General features: G+C 35.3%; 1 protein-coding gene across 14 annotated transcripts in view; it reads left to right on the top strand.

Moving 5' to 3' along the window:
- CEP152 (centrosomal protein 152) overlaps positions 1-17,757 on the top strand; it is a 72,955-nt gene that overhangs the window by 38,789 nt on the left and 16,409 nt on the right. For 11 of the 14 annotated variants that reach the window (XM_063794097.1, XM_003952648.5, XM_523070.7 and 8 more), the window contains exons 14-20: positions 3,333-3,458; positions 4,086-4,195; positions 4,951-5,079; positions 5,223-5,355; positions 9,428-9,709; positions 11,838-11,969; positions 15,547-16,197. In XM_063794097.1, the coding sequence (XP_063650167.1) occupies positions 3,333-3,458; positions 4,086-4,195; positions 4,951-5,079; positions 5,223-5,355; positions 9,428-9,709; positions 11,838-11,969; positions 15,547-16,197 (1,563 nt within the window). Of the gene's footprint in view, positions 1-3,332; positions 3,459-4,085; positions 4,196-4,950; positions 5,080-5,222; positions 5,356-7,701; positions 7,888-9,427; positions 9,710-11,837; positions 11,970-15,546; positions 16,198-17,757 lie in introns of all 14 variants that reach the window. The other 3 variants (XM_063794090.1, XM_063794091.1, XM_063794089.1) reach the window with 1 other exon arrangement.

Below are 17,757 nucleotides of genomic sequence, written 5' to 3'. Positions count from 1 at the left end.
TTTTGAGACAGGGCATCACTCTGTCTTCCAGGCTGGAGGGCAGTGGTGGAAACATGGCTCCCTGTAGCCTCAACTCCCAGGCTAAAGCGATGCTCCCACCTCAGCCTCCTGAGTAGCTGGGACCACAGGCGCACGCCACTATGCCTGGCTAATTTTTAAATTTTTTGTAGAGACAGGTTCCCACAATGTTGCCCAGGCTGGTCTCAAACTCCTGGGCTCAAGCAATCCTCCCACCTCAATCTCTCAAGGTGTTGGATTACAGGTGTGAATCACCACATCCAGCCCTTTTACATGTTTTTAAATTAATAAACCTTTGGCTTTCAGGAGTTTGTTTGACATTTTTAGAAATAAAGTTTAAAGAAGGAAATACCATTTTTAAAGGGATACTGACAGTCCCTGACTTAGGATGGTTTGACTTACAATTTTTAGACTTTACAGTGGTGGAAAAGTTATGTGCATTCAGTAGAAACCATATTTCAAGTACCTGTAAAACAGTTCTGTTTTTTACTTTCAGTACAGTGTTCAATAAATTTCATGAGATATTCAACAGTTTATTATAAATGAAGCTTTGCATTAGATGACTTTGCATAACTGTTGGCTATTATAAGTGTTCTGAGCACATTTAAGGTAGGCCAGGCTAAGCTATGGTTTTAATAGGTTAGATGCATTAAATGCATTTTTGACTTAATGATATTTTCAACTTATAATGATTTCATTAGGTGATAAACCCATTGTAAGTTGAAAAGCATCTGTATGTTTTTTCTGGTTACTCTTGGCACCTAGTAAATGAGATACCAATTAGGTAAAATTCCTTTACCATAAATACAAGGAAGTATTCTCTGTAACAAGGAATCTGCATTTCTTTAAGATTGGCTTTTACCAATAGTGCTCTAAAATCTAGTTAAAATAAATCCTTCATAGAAATCCTGTAGTATTTTCTATGAGATTTTCCTGGCCCATGTTCTTAAAACAAAAGTCATTCTATATGAGGACATTAATTATATAGTGATGATGGTACAGATATTATATAGTGGTCGTGGTACTATGGGAAAGTACACAAAATCTGGTTATGTCAGTCATTGAAATCCACCTCTGTATTCTTCAGTTCGGAAAATGAAGCTGGAGCACTTTGTGACACTTTTGAATTTACAGAGCCAATTTCAGACAAATTGAAACTAAACACATGACTAAGTAAGTCAAAGATATTTCTGTAAGATCATGCTATCACAGATATCTTTAGGGCTGCTCTCCTTTATAGATCCTTTTTTTTTACCCTTCCATATTTCACAAATCATCAGCCATCTATACTCCCAATAGAAAATAATATATAAAACACCTAATAACTAAGAAAAGCAAAAGAAGAGGGAAAAGGAATGTGGGTAGTGTACTCCTTTTCCTCCTGGGTGGAGATAATTGTTTACTTCCTTCTTTAGTACTGTTTTATCTCCTATTCTTTTAAACTAGGAGTTGTGTTCATTAGAACAGTTCTGCTAAAGTATGTATAATATTCTGTGCTAATTATTGTGGAATTTTAATTGTGGTTAATTTTTATATTTCGGAAAAACAGTGTTTTTGCTATCAAAATCTTTTCCAGCCTGATTCCCTCTTCTGAGTAACTACATTTGATGACTAAAACATAGATTTTAATATTAACAACAAATGAGAGAGACTCCTCCCCGCCCTGCCCCCTGCACATTTAACATCTTTAAATCAAGCTGTTTTCATTGTTCCCCTACATTTCTTTAAAAGGATGGGAATGAAAGCTTGTTTCTCAATTTGTATTAAGACATTAGAGTTTATTAGTTTAAGCATTTTGGTGGGAGTGCTCTAGGATTTAGGATACTAGAAACCTGATTTTGAGTCTGAACCTTAGCTCAGATATCTTGGTGCTTTCTTTGTTCTGTATTAAACTTGCTAATGGCATTCGCTATACAGATACACTTTATCATGTGTAGCAGTAGATAGTGGTCATGCATTGTGCTGTTTTTTAGCCTTCCCATTTTCCTCTGTAGTCTGGTTGATCAATAGATCAAAGGAATAACTATCTCATCTTTGAGTATTCTTTTTGTCCAGCTACTCTATTGCCATAGTGAATTCTCGGTAGTGTACATCTAAACTCCAATTTTTCTCAAAGTTACTTCAGCTGTGGACTCAAGTGATCTGCCCACCTCCACCTCCCAAAGTGCTCGGATTACAAGGATGAGCCACTGTGTTGTGGCAGAGCTCAGAGTCCAGGTACACAACAAGTGAAACGGAGTAGATATATTTTTAAAATCTTTGTAACCCCCATCAATGAATAAAAAGAAAAGTAGATAAGGAAAACTCTCAGAGGAAAATATGCAAAGTTAAATGAACAGATAAATCTGGGAAGGTGGAAAAACAAATGAACAATGAAGGTATATAAGAGGTTCCACTTTGGTGGTGACACAAGAAATACAAATGAAAGCAATTGTTAGATATTCTTTTCCCATCAAAGATAATTATTTAAAGATAATCACTGCCATTGGAGGCAAAGAGAGATGGGCAGACCCATGTACTACCTGACAGTATACATTTGGATGACATTTCTGGAAGGCAATTCGCCAAAGTCTATCATGAGTCTTAAAAATCGTATGTATTGAATAAAATATATGTCCATGAGTGAATGCTGACATAAATGAATACATACAGAAATAGAATAAATGCTTGATCTTAGTAGGATAACATATGATGAGAAATAGGATATTTGTATTGTCTCAAAGTATCCTATAAGATACTTATCATTTATTATAAAACAAAAAATAGTAAGTTTACAATGGAGATGACAGATCCCACCTTCAATTGATTATTACCAGTGGTGAGACATAGTGATATCATGTGTCTCCTGCAAAGAGCACATATCAGTTCTTGACATGCATGCCAAAGATGCATAACCTGATTTTAATAAACCTAAAAACTCCAAATTGAGGAACATCCTACAAAATAACGGGTTAGTATTCTTAGAAAACATCATGGGTTTGAAAGACTGAAGAGCTGTCCTAGATTGGAGGAGACTAATGAAACATGACAACTAAATGCCACTCAGAATCATGGATTTGATCTTGGACCAGAAAACAGACATTTGGGGCAAATTGGAGACATTTGTATAAGGTCTGTAGATTACTTGATAGTATTGCATCTGTGTTAATTTACTAGTTTTGATGATTGTGCTGTAGTTATATTGGGGGAAGATGAGTAAAAGCTATATGGAGATTATTTGTACTGTTTGCAATTTTTTTAAAGTATGGAATTATTTCAAAGTGAAACTTAGAATTTTTTAAAACTTGTAAAACTTTTGACTTTTTAATATTCAGACTAAAACAGATACCTCAGAAAAACCAAAGAATCAATTATGGCCTGAGTCTTCTACTTCTGATGTTGTCAGAGATGATATTCTGCTGCTTAAAAATGAAATTCAAGTTTTACAACAACAAAATCAGGTGATTAAAAATATTTTTTATATTTTATGAGAATTTTTATTTCCTCATTAAATACAAAGGATATAATAGAGTTTTTGCAAATAAAGAGGCAATGTGAGTTAGTAGACAAGTATATTAGCAGATGCTTATGAGTTCCAGTTACTTCCCTTTGCTATTGAACTGTTGGTTAGTAGTTTCATTGGAAGGTAAGTTAGTGTAGTTCCAGTTCTCTTTCTCTATGGTAACATGGCTGACAGAGGTATTCTTTCCTCCTTAGCCAGCTCTTGACCCAGAAGTAAAACTTTGCTTATTTAGATGGTTGCTGAAGATTATTGAATTCTGAGACTTATTTTAAGGCATCAGCTAGCCAATACTTCTCTGGTTAAATATTTTCATTTTATATATTTCAAAGTAAATACAAAATTTAAACGTTTAGTCCTGTCAGAAAGCTACTTGTCAAATAAATGAATCTATGTTCTTATCAAAGCGTGAAGAGACTTTTTCTTTTGCAGAATTGTAAAAATAATATGTCAAATATTGTTATAGGGGAGAGAGAAAGCATAGAAAATATTAAAAAATAAGACAAAATCAATCAGTGAAAATGATGTGTATTTTCTGTAAGTACTAAGTATATTCTTTTGTGTCTAGGAACTTAAAGAAACTGAAGGAAAACTGAGAAATACAAATCAAGACTTATGTAATCAAATGAGACAAATGGTACAAGATTTTGACCATGACAAACAAGAAGCTGTGGATAGGTAAGGTCTATATAGATGCCTGACGACAGTCTCCTGGGTACCCTTCCCCTCTAAGTCCCTGCCCTTCCCTGTGACAAAAAGATTCAAAATGATTGAGTGAATTCTACCCTGTTGAGATCTTGGATTGGCAGAGATGAGTCCCTGGCTTCTCAAATTAGAATTTGGAACACATTTTCCATAGAAACAGTGTTATGTAGTGGGTTGGGTTCTATAGTATCATTGAAACTGTAGTTCACTGAAATATTATAGCTTAGTATTTTTTTAAAGACTCGTCTGGGAAACTATTCTTTGTAAAGAAAAAAGTCTGTGAGAGGGAATATGTCTTCCAAATACCAAATCATAAACTTGGAAACAGACTTCTGGAACATAACTTACTTGTGAGTTGGGGACTGCTAGTATTTGTGTTTAATATAGATGACTTGAAATTTTGGAGCCACACCCTCAATTATTGCCATTAATTTTTTATAAACAGAAGTCCTCAACATAGATTACTATCTCTATTTGAAGGACTGGGGCAGTCTCACATCCAAGTTTCTAATTGTTCTCTAGAAACATTTGAAGAAAGAAAATTTTGAAGATTCTCATAAGATTGTTGGTTATTAATTAATTATTACCACTTTCGGTTGGGGAAAAGTTATCTGACCTCAATTATAATTTGCATTAGAGGGAAGAGGTGAGGAGGAAGGAAGGAAACCAATTCATTTTGGTGTTCGTAGTGAGACTGGGCATTGCCTTTGATTCCGCTCTGTTTCCAGGTGTGAGAGGACTTACCAGCAGCACCATGAAGCCATGAAAACTCAAATACGTGAAAGCCTATTAGCAAAGCATGCTTTGGAGAAGCAGCAGCTCTTTGAGGCTTATGAGAGAACTCATTTGCAACTGAGGTGAGAATAAAGAGTTTAGCTGCCTTTTAAGCTGTAGAGACTACATTCCCCTATTCCATAATTTAGAGGAAAATTGTTTGTTATGCAGCTCTTGTATTTTTTTTGTGGTTAAATCATTTAGTTGCTGGTTTTGTGTATCCAAGGTCTGAGTTGGATAAGTTGAATAAGGAGATGACTGCTGTGCAGGAATGTTACCTAGAAGTGTGCAGAGAGAAGGATAATCTAGAATTGACTCTCAGGAAGACCACTGAAAAGGAGCAACAGACTCAGGAGAAGGTACAGTACAAGTTTATGTTGTATCGACATCCTTTCACTCTTCAAGCCTCAGTATTATCATTTAAACGAATACATTTGTTCTAGAGAAGTGAATGGAGAAGGTATTCATAGGTTCTCTTTACTTTTGGCTGTATCACACTCATATAGCTCACAAATAAAATACAGTAATTACTGAAATGATTATTAAAACCTTAGTGTACAATGGCATATAGATAGGAGAAAGTGATTTTTTTTTCTTGCAGATTTATTCTAAAGGGCAAGAAAAAAAAAAAAGGATCAGTGTCACTTTAAATCTGAAAATCACAGATCCTCATTTTCGGTGTTGACTGTTCAGGAAACCCAATGTAGTCCTGTGAGCGCTGCACGGAGCATTCGTTCAGAGCCCTTTTTCTCGGATCCATTTCTTTCTCACTACCTCATTGTCATTTTATTCTTCTGGGGAGAAGAGTAGGAATTTGAATGTTGGTCTCGTGATAGGGAAAGTGATGATATGGAGGATATGGACAGCAAGGTCAGCATCTTCGTATGACCTCCTTCAGGGAAGCTGGAGGGGCTAGAGTAGATTCTCCAACTCTGCCTGATTCTTCTGAGTCACTCTTGGTGAGTGTCCAGGAGTAAAATCACATGTAAACAGTCACACCTCCTCTTTTCTTCCCTGTCCTGGCCCAGTGCCTTAACAGGCCTGACTGTCCTTCACACTTTGGACCAGCGGCAAACCACAGTTTGAAAGCTATCTGCCTCAAGATTAGAAAATATTTTTAAATGCTTAAATAAATGTTCTATACAGAGGTTTTTGAAAAAGTTATGTTAAAGCAAGCTATTACTACCACACACTTAAAAAGAATAGTAAAGAGCAGGCGAGGAATTCAGTTCATTCAATATCTTGATTATTGTTGAATAGATTAATATGGTGAAAAATGTGCCATGTATACATATCATCTAGTAGAAAAAGAACTTCTAAAGGAAGCTGTTTTAGGTAGGGATGGCAGTATAAAAGTGAGAAAGGATCTTATATTACTTTGAAATTGAGGACTTAGCTTTCAGTAATGTTTTAAAAATTAAAATAGGGAAATCACTAGTGTGATTCTTTTATATGTATAAAAATTGGCAAGAACATAAGAGGAATTTTCTCAAAGAGGTCATTCCAGGAATATTTTCTGATACTTTTAATAGAATCAATTTGACTATAAAATTTGATCTCATATAATGGGTCAGTTACAATTAGTATCTGCTATTGACTGATATTTTGGCTCATGAGTGTTTGTACACAAGTCCAAGAAGAAAAGTTAAACTGCTATTTGATCCTTCAAAAAAAACCAAACTTAGAGGTTAAATTTTTCACGTGTATCCCAAAACTTAAAGTATAATTAAAAAAAAATTTTAATTGTTATACAGTAAAATTGACTTCCTCCCACCACTGGGCGTGTAGTTCTATAAACCTTCAACATGTTTATAGGTTTATCAGGATACAGAACAGTTTTATCACCCTAAAACGCTCCCTTTTGCTATCTTTTTGTGGTTACACTACTCCTCCAAACCCACCCCTCACTTAAAGGGCCAGTGTACTTAAAGCATTAGAAGTTTAATTTCTTCCCTCTCTGGGAATTCATTAGTTTTTTACTAGAGAATTATATAAGCCCTTAGTAGTATAAGCCAGTCAGAACTGAAACATCTTTATATTTAGGAGACTGTCTAATCTTCTCACATTTTTCAGAGGTAGGCAAAAATACACCTTTGTTTTTTTTTTAAAGGAAATGTTTCACATACATGGGAGAATCTTATTAAACTCTAGAACAAGTGAGGGCTCTTCTGGGGTAGCTCTTCCATGCAGGACATAAGCCATTTTACTGCAGTTTAGCTTTAGGTAGGGAACTTAGCCTGGATACAGAATATATGAGTCAGGTAACAATAAGAGTTAAAGGGTGTTTTTTTATGTTTCATGCATTGTTTTCTGAAACACTTGCTGAGTCAGGTTGCAGGTTAAATAGGAGCTCAATTCCAAGTTTTAAAGCTTTTAGTAGCACACAGAACTTTCCTCACATGTTAACCTGGCTCATTGAGAGAAAGGGGGAAAAAGTCATATACACAGAATCCTTCAGGTTGGGTAGTAATCAGTGAAGCCTATGAATTTGCAGACAAGGCAAAGATGGTCAACATTCCCATTCCTGATGCCATTTCTATGCACATTAAGGCTTATTTATACAATTGTAATATGAGTGAGGTAGGTGCATTTTAGAAGTTAGAGGGATTTTTTTTGCTATCCAAGCCACGCACAACAAGTTCATATGTTTTAACTTGGAGACTGTTAGTGTTGTAGAGAGATATTTATTTGAATTTTGTTTAAAGAGACAGCTGTTGGAGGAAAGAGAAGAATATGTAAGCAAACTGCAGGTGGAACTTGAAAAAAAGTACCAAGATACACTTATGATGGAAAAGAGCAAGTGGCTGAAAGATCAAGAAACTGATATTAAACAGCAAGTTGAAAGTGAAGTGATCTTAGCAAAAGCACATTGGGATAAGGAACAGCAAGAGGTGTGGATTAAAATTTCTTTCTGGTCACCACATTTTTAAAATGTGGTACTAACTTCAGAAGACAATTCTTCCTGAACCAGATACGTAATTTTTATTTGCCAGGCACTTACATAATCACCCATTTTACCTTTTGGAATTGAGCTATTAGCAGTTACCACACCAGTTTTATTTTTAGGAATTTAGCCACCTCTTGACTTTTCGACCCAACTCAGGATATAACAAGTTTTATGGGCACTTCTTTGATTCCTCAAAATGAAACCATGATCTGATTTCATATTGTGGAATGATTATAACTCTAGACTAATATTTATAACTAACAAATAAGCCATATCATGGATTAGAAACAAAGAAGTAATGGGCAGTCTCAGAAGCGCATAATTTGTTACCTCTATTACTTAAATAGCAAATGAGATTAGGAAATGCTAATAGTTCCCTAGCAAGTTAGGGAACAAAGTATGATCCTAAAAGCTTATTTAGAAATGAAAACAAAAAAGAATTCTCAAGCTTATTTAAACTAAATTTTTTTTTTCCTTTTTTGAGACGGAGCCTCGCTCTGTCTCCAGGCTGGAGTGCAGTGGTGTGATCTCGGCTCACTGCAACCTCCACCTCCCGAGTTCAAGCGATTCTCCTACCTCAGCCTCCTGAGTAGCTGGGATTGCAGGCAAGCGCCACCACACCCAGCTAATTTTTATATTTTTAGTAGAGATGGGGTTTCGCCATGTTGGCCAGTCTGGTCTTGAACTCCTGACCTCAGGTGATCTGCCTGCCTCAGCCTCCCAAAGTGCTGGGATTACAGGCATGAGCCACTGCACCTGGCCTCAACTAGATTCTTTTATCTACAAAATGGCTATTAATTGCTATTGATCTGGTAGCCAGGGAAACAGTTGGAGAACTTCAGATACCCAGGTGGTGAACAGAAAAAGGGAAAACCAAATTGTGCAGTTTCATAGTTTTGCCTAAGACTGTGTTTAGCTCCACCTCACTGTACTGTTAAAGTGGAAAAATCATTAAGATGTTCTTCCAATAATACTGCCTCCCTTTTGAATGTAGTCTACTTAGTAAAATTTAACATTATAACAAATAAGATTCTAATGTGTTCAAGTGAGTAAAACTATTTTTTAGATTGTTCAGGTTTTGGTTCGTTAATTAGATTTACTCAGTCCTTTGTGGAGAGCATGGTGTTGATGGCAAAACACATTAACTGTAATTTTTTTTTTTTTTTTTAATCCTGCCGTCTTTGTAGTGGCAATAGGAAAGATTCCAGAAGGTTGGATATTAAGAGCAAGATATCCTGACTTTACACAACATACTTAAATCTTTCATGTGATTTTTGTCATATAGTTAAGTTCAAAGAGTAACTTTCAAGTTTTACTTGAGAGTGTATTTTAATTGACTAAATTTCTAAACCTTTTATAATTACTACAACAATATCTAGATGGTTTTCAAACACAGCTGTGGTTGCTTTTCTGGCTAGCTTTTAATTCTAGTTTTTACTTATTTGAAAATTGTTCTTCTCCTATGATTTTTCTTCTGAAAACAGATCAAAGAAAAACTCATTCAACAGCTTGAAAAGGAGTGGCAGTCTAAGCTGGATCAAACTATAAAGGCAATGAAAAAGAAGACCTCAGATTGTGGCAGCCAAACTGACCAAGTAACCACCAGTGATGTTATTTCCAAGAAAGAGATGGCAATTATGATAGAAGAGCAGAAGTGCACAATCCAGCAAAACTTAGAACAAGAGAAGGACATAGCCATCAAGGGGGCTATGAAGAAACTCGAAATTGAATTGGAACTCAAACATTGTGAAAATATTACCAAACAGGTAAAAGGCAGATTTATTCTAGTAAATTTATTGGAACTGCCTGTCTCTTAATGAAAACCCATAAAATGCTATCATTGAACTCGTTCATAACTTTATACTTTTAAGATTTTGTGCATTTCTAGGATAGAAAACCTGTCATGTTCCTAAATTTTTCTTCATAATATTTCTGTCATAAAGCTGCCACCCCTCGGTTTTTCTGTATATTCTTTCGGTTTACAAAATATTTGCTCCTTTGAGATTAGTCTAAGCATTAAGATGCCCAAGGTTAAAGAGGGTGCTTTTTACGTCTGAATGAATCACAGTTTAATTATGAATCTTTCATATCTAATTTGATAGAAAATATTCCACTAAGGTGGTTATAGATAAGTGAACCTAAGCACATAAGGTATTTAACAACATTGTGTTGAGACTTGATGCGGTTGGATGTGCAGGCGTGCCCTTAAATGGAACTTTATCTATCATTCCCATCAGCTGCCCAAAAGTGGTGCCAATACCTTTCCTTTGAGGCACTCACAAAACTAGCTTTTAACTGACACAGTTACTTGATTTGAAAGAAATGTCATACTGAGAAAAGTACAGCCTATTGTGACAGAATAAAGATGAGTTGTCTGTTATATCTTTCTTACCTATTACAGTGATTCTCAAAATTTTTGGTCCCAGGACTCCTTTAGAATTTTAAAAATTGGGGACTCTAAAGAGCTTCTGTTTGTGTGGTTTATATTTACACTATTGGAAAATCTGAGAAATTTTTAAAAAACAAAAATACCCAGGCACACATTCCACTGACTGTCAGAACAATGACATGATCACAGCATGCAGCTTTTGGAGAACTGTGCTGTTTATGCATGAGAGAACAGCAATAAAACAGATAGTGTCTTAATATTATTTTGGAAAAAGTTTTGACCTCACAGACTACCTGACAGGGTTTCTAGCCTCAAGAGTTCCTTGGACTTTGATACATCCGTTATGTAGTTATTTTAATTTTATTACTTATTATAAACTCTTAAACAAGATAGCACTCAATGTAAAGTTTTTGAAAATACACTCTACTTTTGATAAATACTTGAAATTCTGCTTATTTGTTACATTGTTCTACGTGATTTTACAGGGCACCTTTAAAGTCTGGAAATACAGGCAAATATATGTAATGGTGCCAAGGATATCTTCAGTTAGTTTACCGAAATGTTTACTGAAGGGGGTGTCAAAAGAGTTAAGAAAACGTTCCACAGACAAAAAGTTGAGTTTAAAGGTGCTGCTTTGGTATTTATGAAGTTATTAATCTTAAATAGCATAATACAGCAGAAAGGAAATGTTTCATAATAACTTTTTAAGTAGATAAATTTCTACAGGAGCTTTATCTTTTCCCCATTTCTTAACTCCTTGGAGTTTGTATGTAGACAGAGTTTACACATTGACATATTTAGCACTTTAACGAGAAATACAGCCTCTTATATCAACCCTGCTTTTGTGTTGTATGTACGTATATATACATATATCTGCATATCTGTGTGTATTTTAAAATAAAGGAATAAGGTAAAATTATTTAACATAATCTTCTGGTAACTAGTGGCAGATTTACAACCAGATGACCCTCATAATTAATCAAGTCTTAATTTTTTCCCTTCAGAGGTATCACCCTCATTCTTTAGTATAAACTCATTTTCGACAGTAGGAAAGCTCGCAGGTGTAGGGCTCTAAACTAGATCAGTGTGTGTGTTCATGCACATGTGAAGAGCATGAGGAGTCAGGAAGGTGGTGGGTGTAGTGATTAGACAGCAGTTGGCACCAAGCAGTCCTCCAGGAGGCCTTCTCCTTTTTCCCAGGATAAATAGGAGTTGTTAGAAATGGTAATTGGTACCTCGTATGACACTTTCTAAGATAGTACTGGTCATCAAACATTCACAGATTCCCACTTCCTCTGTGGCATTTGTATGGGATGCTATGGGAAGTTTACAACAAAAGGATTAGAATCCACTGTTTGGGATAGGTAGGGTACTTGCATTCAGTTTGACTTTATTATGTAGTGATATACAGTATAAAATACTGAAATCATAATTGCTGTTTAAAAATGGGGTCTTTTTTAAGTTTTATACTCCCCTTTACCTCTTTCTTTTGCAATGTCCTACAGGTAGAAATAGCTGTGCAAAATGCTCGTCAGCGATGGCTGGGAGAACTACCAGAGCTGGCAGAGTATCAAGCACTTGTGAGGGCAGAACAGAAAAAGTGGAAAGAACAGCATGAAGTCTCTGTGAACAAAAGGGTAAGAGCTCTTCTGCAAAGACACTTCAGGAGGCTGTCTTGCCTGACCCCTTCTCTTATCTCAGTCCTTGGAATTTGTACCTACTCATAGAATTGTTGAAGGATAAACATGTTGATACATGTTAAGCAATAGCTCAAAGCCTAGCAAGTGTTCTTGTCATCATCAAGTTGTTCTTAGAGAAAGAATGTATCTTCCTATGAGGATAACTTAGAAACTATTTAATAACTCCCATTCTATCTTGCCCTATCTTTAGATGAAATTGAGAACAGGTATATATTTGTTTATTATTAGCTATACAATATCCTTTCACATGCTTAAAGATTGTTTTCTCTGTTGTGTTAGTAGTCTTGTAACATTCTTCTTGGTAAATAGCCAGTTCTCCTTTCCAGAAATGTCATGTTTCTTGACTGGAAAATATAGATATTATAACCATGTGTACTCTTCCAACTTAATTACTGGTTTAAACCAATTCTAATCAAAATGCCAACAAACTGAATGTATTTGAAGTTGACAAAATAATTCTATAAAATTTTTTTGGAAAAATAAAAGAACTAGATGTTTTTTAATGTTCTGGAAAAATTATAGTCAAGCCCTAACACATAATGGAATATATTGGAAAGCAACAACTCAGACTGTATTGAGTCACAAAAATAGAATTCATTTTAATTCAGTGCAATACAGATTTCAGAGGTAGGCCCTACTATAAATAAAAGCTTAATAAATTGTTTTAAAACAAGGGAATGAGGAATTATTTCATAATAGTCTTATGATAGCCAGGTAACACTTTGGAAAAATTAAGTTTACCCAACGTGTATCACAATAAACTCTAGGTTAATGAAGGAGTTAAACATTTTTAAATAAAAGTGTAGAAAAATTAAAAGAAAATTGAAGATTTCAGATCTGTACCATAATAACAACTCAATTTCGAGGCAACATATCCAATAGCAAAGATAAAGTAATAGGTTGAAATATGTTTTGTTTTTGTAGTAAAAAAGTAAAGGGAATAATAAAAATAAGAAAAATGGATAAAACATGATAAATTATAATCTATACTTTTTAGTATGTCTGAAATATTTTAAAAGGAAATTTAAGAGGGAGAGAGAGAAGAAACAATATGATTGTGAGGATATGTGTCTCAGAGCTCAGAAGTCAAGTAGAATAGTAAAGTTGAGTACAATGTAGAAAATAAAACAGGCCAAGAGATCTTTTCATAAGAACATACAAGGCTGTATGTTTGTGAATGCAGACATATAGAAATGAGAGAAAAGTGTTTTTGTTGCTTCTCAAACTTCAGAAGGCCTGAGAATCATTTGCAGGGTTTGTTAAAGCATAGCTATCTGGGCTTTCCTCCTAGAGATAATGAATTTACCTGGGAATTTGCCTTTTTTTTTTTTTTTTTTTTTTTGAGATGGAGTCTTGCTGTGTTTCCCAGGCTGGAGTGCAGTGGCACAATCTCAGCTCACTGCAACCTCTACCTCCTGGGTTCAAGCGATTCTCCTGCCTCTGCCTCCCAAGTAGCTGGGATTACAGGTGCCCGCTACCTCGCCTGGCTAATTTTTGTATTTTTAGTAGAGATGAGGTTTCACCATGTTGGCCAGGCTGGTCTTGAACTCCTGATCTCAGATGATCTTGCCCACCTCGGCCTCCCAAAGTGCTGGGATTACAGGTGGGAGTCACCGCACCTGGCTGGAATTTGCATTTCTAACAGGCTCCCAGCTGGTCTTTGGACTACACTTGGATGTAAGTAGCACTATTCCAGATAATTATATCAGCCACAAAAAATAATGTCAACATGTTGTGCATCCTTCCTCCAAACCAAAAGAGGTCCAGAAAGGGCCGGTTCCATAGCATTGGCTATAGAGTTATTTTAAGATTAGAGTGATTAGTTGAGATCTGTGACAGTGTGAAGACAGTTTCTAGAATTCAGAAGTAGTTAAGTTGGTTCAGTGGTTCCCAAACTTTGCTGCACATTGGAATAACTTGAGGATCTTTAAAAAATACTGTTGCCTGGCCCCTACCCTTAAACTTTGTTTTGTATGGGCCCTGGCCTGGGCATCAGGATTTTTAAAAGCTGCTCAGGTGATTCTAATGTGCAGCAAAGTTTGGGAAGCACTGAGTTGATGAATGCTGTCAAATTCTCTTTGTAAAACTTCACATGAGAAAATGCACATTTTGGTAAGGTTGGGCAGGTCATAAAAATTCTGTGGAATCCATCACCTCTATCCGAGTCACCTGGGAATGACTTCCAGGCATCCATTGCAACATGACCTGTTTTCTCTAAAAACACTATTTAAACATGTTTCAAATCACTACTGAATTATTCTGCTGGTAGCAAAGGAATTTTGCAGTGAATTCTTTTGTAAAGCTCACCTTAGATACTGGGTTCCTTTAGCAGAAAATTTATTTAGTAGATACTCTATCCCATCATCCCAGCCATATATATAGTATTGATTAATGGTAACCACCATTGTCTAGGCCAAGCCTTTGGAGATGCCCAATTCTGTCTTTTGACACTAGTGCGTCCTTGTGCCTTCTTTGAATTCAGTTAGGAATTCAGTCAGGAATATTAAAAGTGAAAGGGACTCAAGGCCATTATCTACTCTACTCCTTTATATAGGTGAAGATGTTAGTGCCAAAGAGATTAAGTGACTTTTGCAAGGCCATGCATCCAAAAGTAAAAACTACATAACATTTATTGAGTCCTTATCATCTGCCAGGCTCTGGGCTAAGTACTTTAAATGGATTATGTCCTTATGTCATTTAATCCTAAAGGATGCTATCAAATTGGCATTGTAATTATCCCCATTTTATAGATGAGGAAATTGAGGCTCAAAGAAGTTGAGGAATGGGCCTTTAGTTCTTCAGCTGGTAAGTTAATTCCAGCAGTTTGTCTCCAGATTCTGTTCTGTTAAGCATCTGTGCTAGGCTTCCTCTGCAAATTGGTGTCAGGATTGGAGCTTAGGTTTTTTGATTTCGCTATTACTTTTTAGTTATGTACTATCTGTTTTTTTCTGTGATCCACTAGTTCTATTATTCTGTCATACAAACAAATTAGACTAATGAAAAATGACTTTTTCTGTTTGGTATTGTCCTTTAATGAACTGTTCTAGCCACTAAAAGTGCATTAAAATACAGTTACACTTATCAGCAAGTAATTATGCAGGTGTGTGCTATATTCCTAAGTAATAGTAAAAAATCCTTATGAGTCCGCTTTTGCTTTAGGTAAAAGATACTTAATTTGTTGGGGGCACAGATAAAATTTGAGATTGTATCTGTATTAAGAAAACTAATATGAAATTTTTTCTCACATTAGTTTTGGCTAATTATATAATTATATGTGTGAGTGTTTATGTGTCTATACATACACATAAACACATATTTATGTATATATTTTGACCAGTTTAAGTATAGTGTAAGTATAGTTTTTAGAATAATGTCTTATCTAAAATCATGTTTCCTTTTAATTTTGATTTTACATTTCCTAGCTTCAGAGGTTAACCCAAATAGTTACCTTAATTTTTTTGCGAAGGAGGAGAATCATAAAGACTTTTAAAATGCATGTTGTTATGTTCTTTAGGTATCATTTGCTGTTTCTGAAGCTAAAGAGAAATGGAAGAGTGAGCTTGAAAATATGAGGAAAAATATACTTCCTGGAAAGGAATTGGAAGAGAAGATTCATTCTCTTCAGAGGGAACTCGAGTTAAAGAACGAAGAAGTCCCTGTGGTCATTAGGGCTGAGTTAGCTAAGGCTCGGAGTGAATGGAACAAAGAAAAGCAAGAAGAAATCCACAGAATCCAAGAACAAAATGAGCAAGATTACCGGCAATTTTTAGATGATCACCGAAATAAAATTAATGAGGTGCTTGCAGCAGCTAAAGAAGACTTTATGAAACAAAAAACTGAACTACTTCTTCAGAAGGAGACAGAATTACAAACTTGTCTAGACCAGAGTCTTAGAGAATGGACTATGCAGGAAGCCAAGCGGATCCAACTGGAAATCTATCAGTATGAGGAAGACATCCTGACTGTACTTGGGGTTCTTTTAAGTGATATCCAAAAGGAGCACATCAGTGATTCTGAGGACAAGCAGCTTTTGGAAATCATGTCGACTTGTTCTTCAAAATGGATGTCTCTGCAATATTTTGAAAAACTAAAGGGCTGCATACAGAAAGCATTTCAAGATACACTTCCTCTGCTTATAGAAAACACTGACCCAGAATGGAAAAAGGTACGTTTCTGAGAGTGAGACAAGGTATTGAACACCAAGAATGATTATAGAAGTTGTATATAGTGTTTTTTCCTTTTTTCGTTTTTAATTTTAGTAGATGTAAGTCTTATGTTTTTGTCAGTGGTTTAAAAAACTTTCTGTAGCGAAATCCAAAGGTTTGCATGTTTTGTTGCCAAAAACTTTACTACTTCATAGTGTCACAAATACAAGACAAGCTTTTAGCCTCTAAATATCTTTTTCCTAAAGAATATTTAGGACAAATACCTAATGCATGCGGGGCCTAAAACCTAGATGACAGGTTGATAGGTGCAGCAAACCACCATGGCACATGTATACCTATGCAGTAAACCTTCACGTTCAGCACATGTATCCCAGAACTTAAAATAAAATAAAGAATATATGCTGTTCTTTCTAAGGGCCTGAGATTTCAGAAACTGAACATTTTTTTTTCAAAATTCTGTTTTCTGGGCCTGACCACTTCATGAAATATGCATAATAAGAGTTTCTTAAAAGCTTGTAGAGAGTTTGGAAGCCTATTTATTGCCCTCAATAAATTTATGTCTCATTTAGGCAAAAAAATGCCAACCAAGTACAAAGGTATTGATATAGAAACAAGCAAATAAATATGACTCACTCGCATAAAACTCTGAAGCCCAGTTTCTGGATGTACTATATATGTGCATATAGAATTAATTATATTCTTTTAGTTATATAAGTACTCTCTGAGACCAGGTTTTAATTTGTATGAAAGTTTCAATAAAACCAAAGTCTTGCTACCTTATGATCAAAGCAATTAGGTATGCGTGAAAGATCCAGAATGATATTCTGAGCATGGTGATTAGCCAATTTCAACATTTGGGATTAGAGGCAGGAAAAAAAAAAGCCAGTATTATAAGGTTTGTCTAATAGAGTTGAGACTTAAGAGTGAAGTTCCATCAAAATATTGTGATTAAAGAGTTTCAAGGCCAGGATTGAGCATTTGGTATTAATACCTACTTGGGAGAGTTATAAACTAGAAAAAATAACCTTGAGTTTCAGTTCCATATTCGATGATAACTAGATTATTATATTGGGCAATCACATAGTTGCTCACTGGAAAAATAAAATACAAATCCCTGGCCTAATTCCTCGGGTTTGGGTAGGATATGCATGGCACAGCTTAGACTTTCTGGGTCCTGCATTTGAAACAGTATAGAATTTTAGAGCCAGAAGGGACCTGAAAGATCAGCTCACTCCATCCTACTTCACCCCAGTTGATATTTTTATCCTTGACCTCACAAAGATGTTGCTACTGAGTAGTTGCCTTCAATGTAAAAATTACTGGGCAAGATCACTTCCCATGAATACTGCTTCACACTTAATTGAGATTTTTTGGAGAAAATAATTAAAATAACTTGGAGAAAACATATAATTAAAAAATTATAGCAGATTTGGAGATGAGAAATGATGGGAAAATCATGTTTACATGCTTTCGTTTGTAAGCATGTTTCGATTTTTATAACAGTTATAAAATCTGTTATAAAAATCAAGAAACTATGACACCTTTCTCCTACCATTAAT

This window comes from Pan troglodytes, chromosome 16, assembly GCF_028858775.2.
Source record: "Pan troglodytes isolate AG18354 chromosome 16, NHGRI_mPanTro3-v2.0_pri, whole genome shotgun sequence".
NCBI classification, from domain to species: domain Eukaryota; kingdom Metazoa; phylum Chordata; class Mammalia; order Primates; family Hominidae; genus Pan; species Pan troglodytes.
This window is presented reverse-complemented; position numbering and strand designations above follow the sequence as displayed.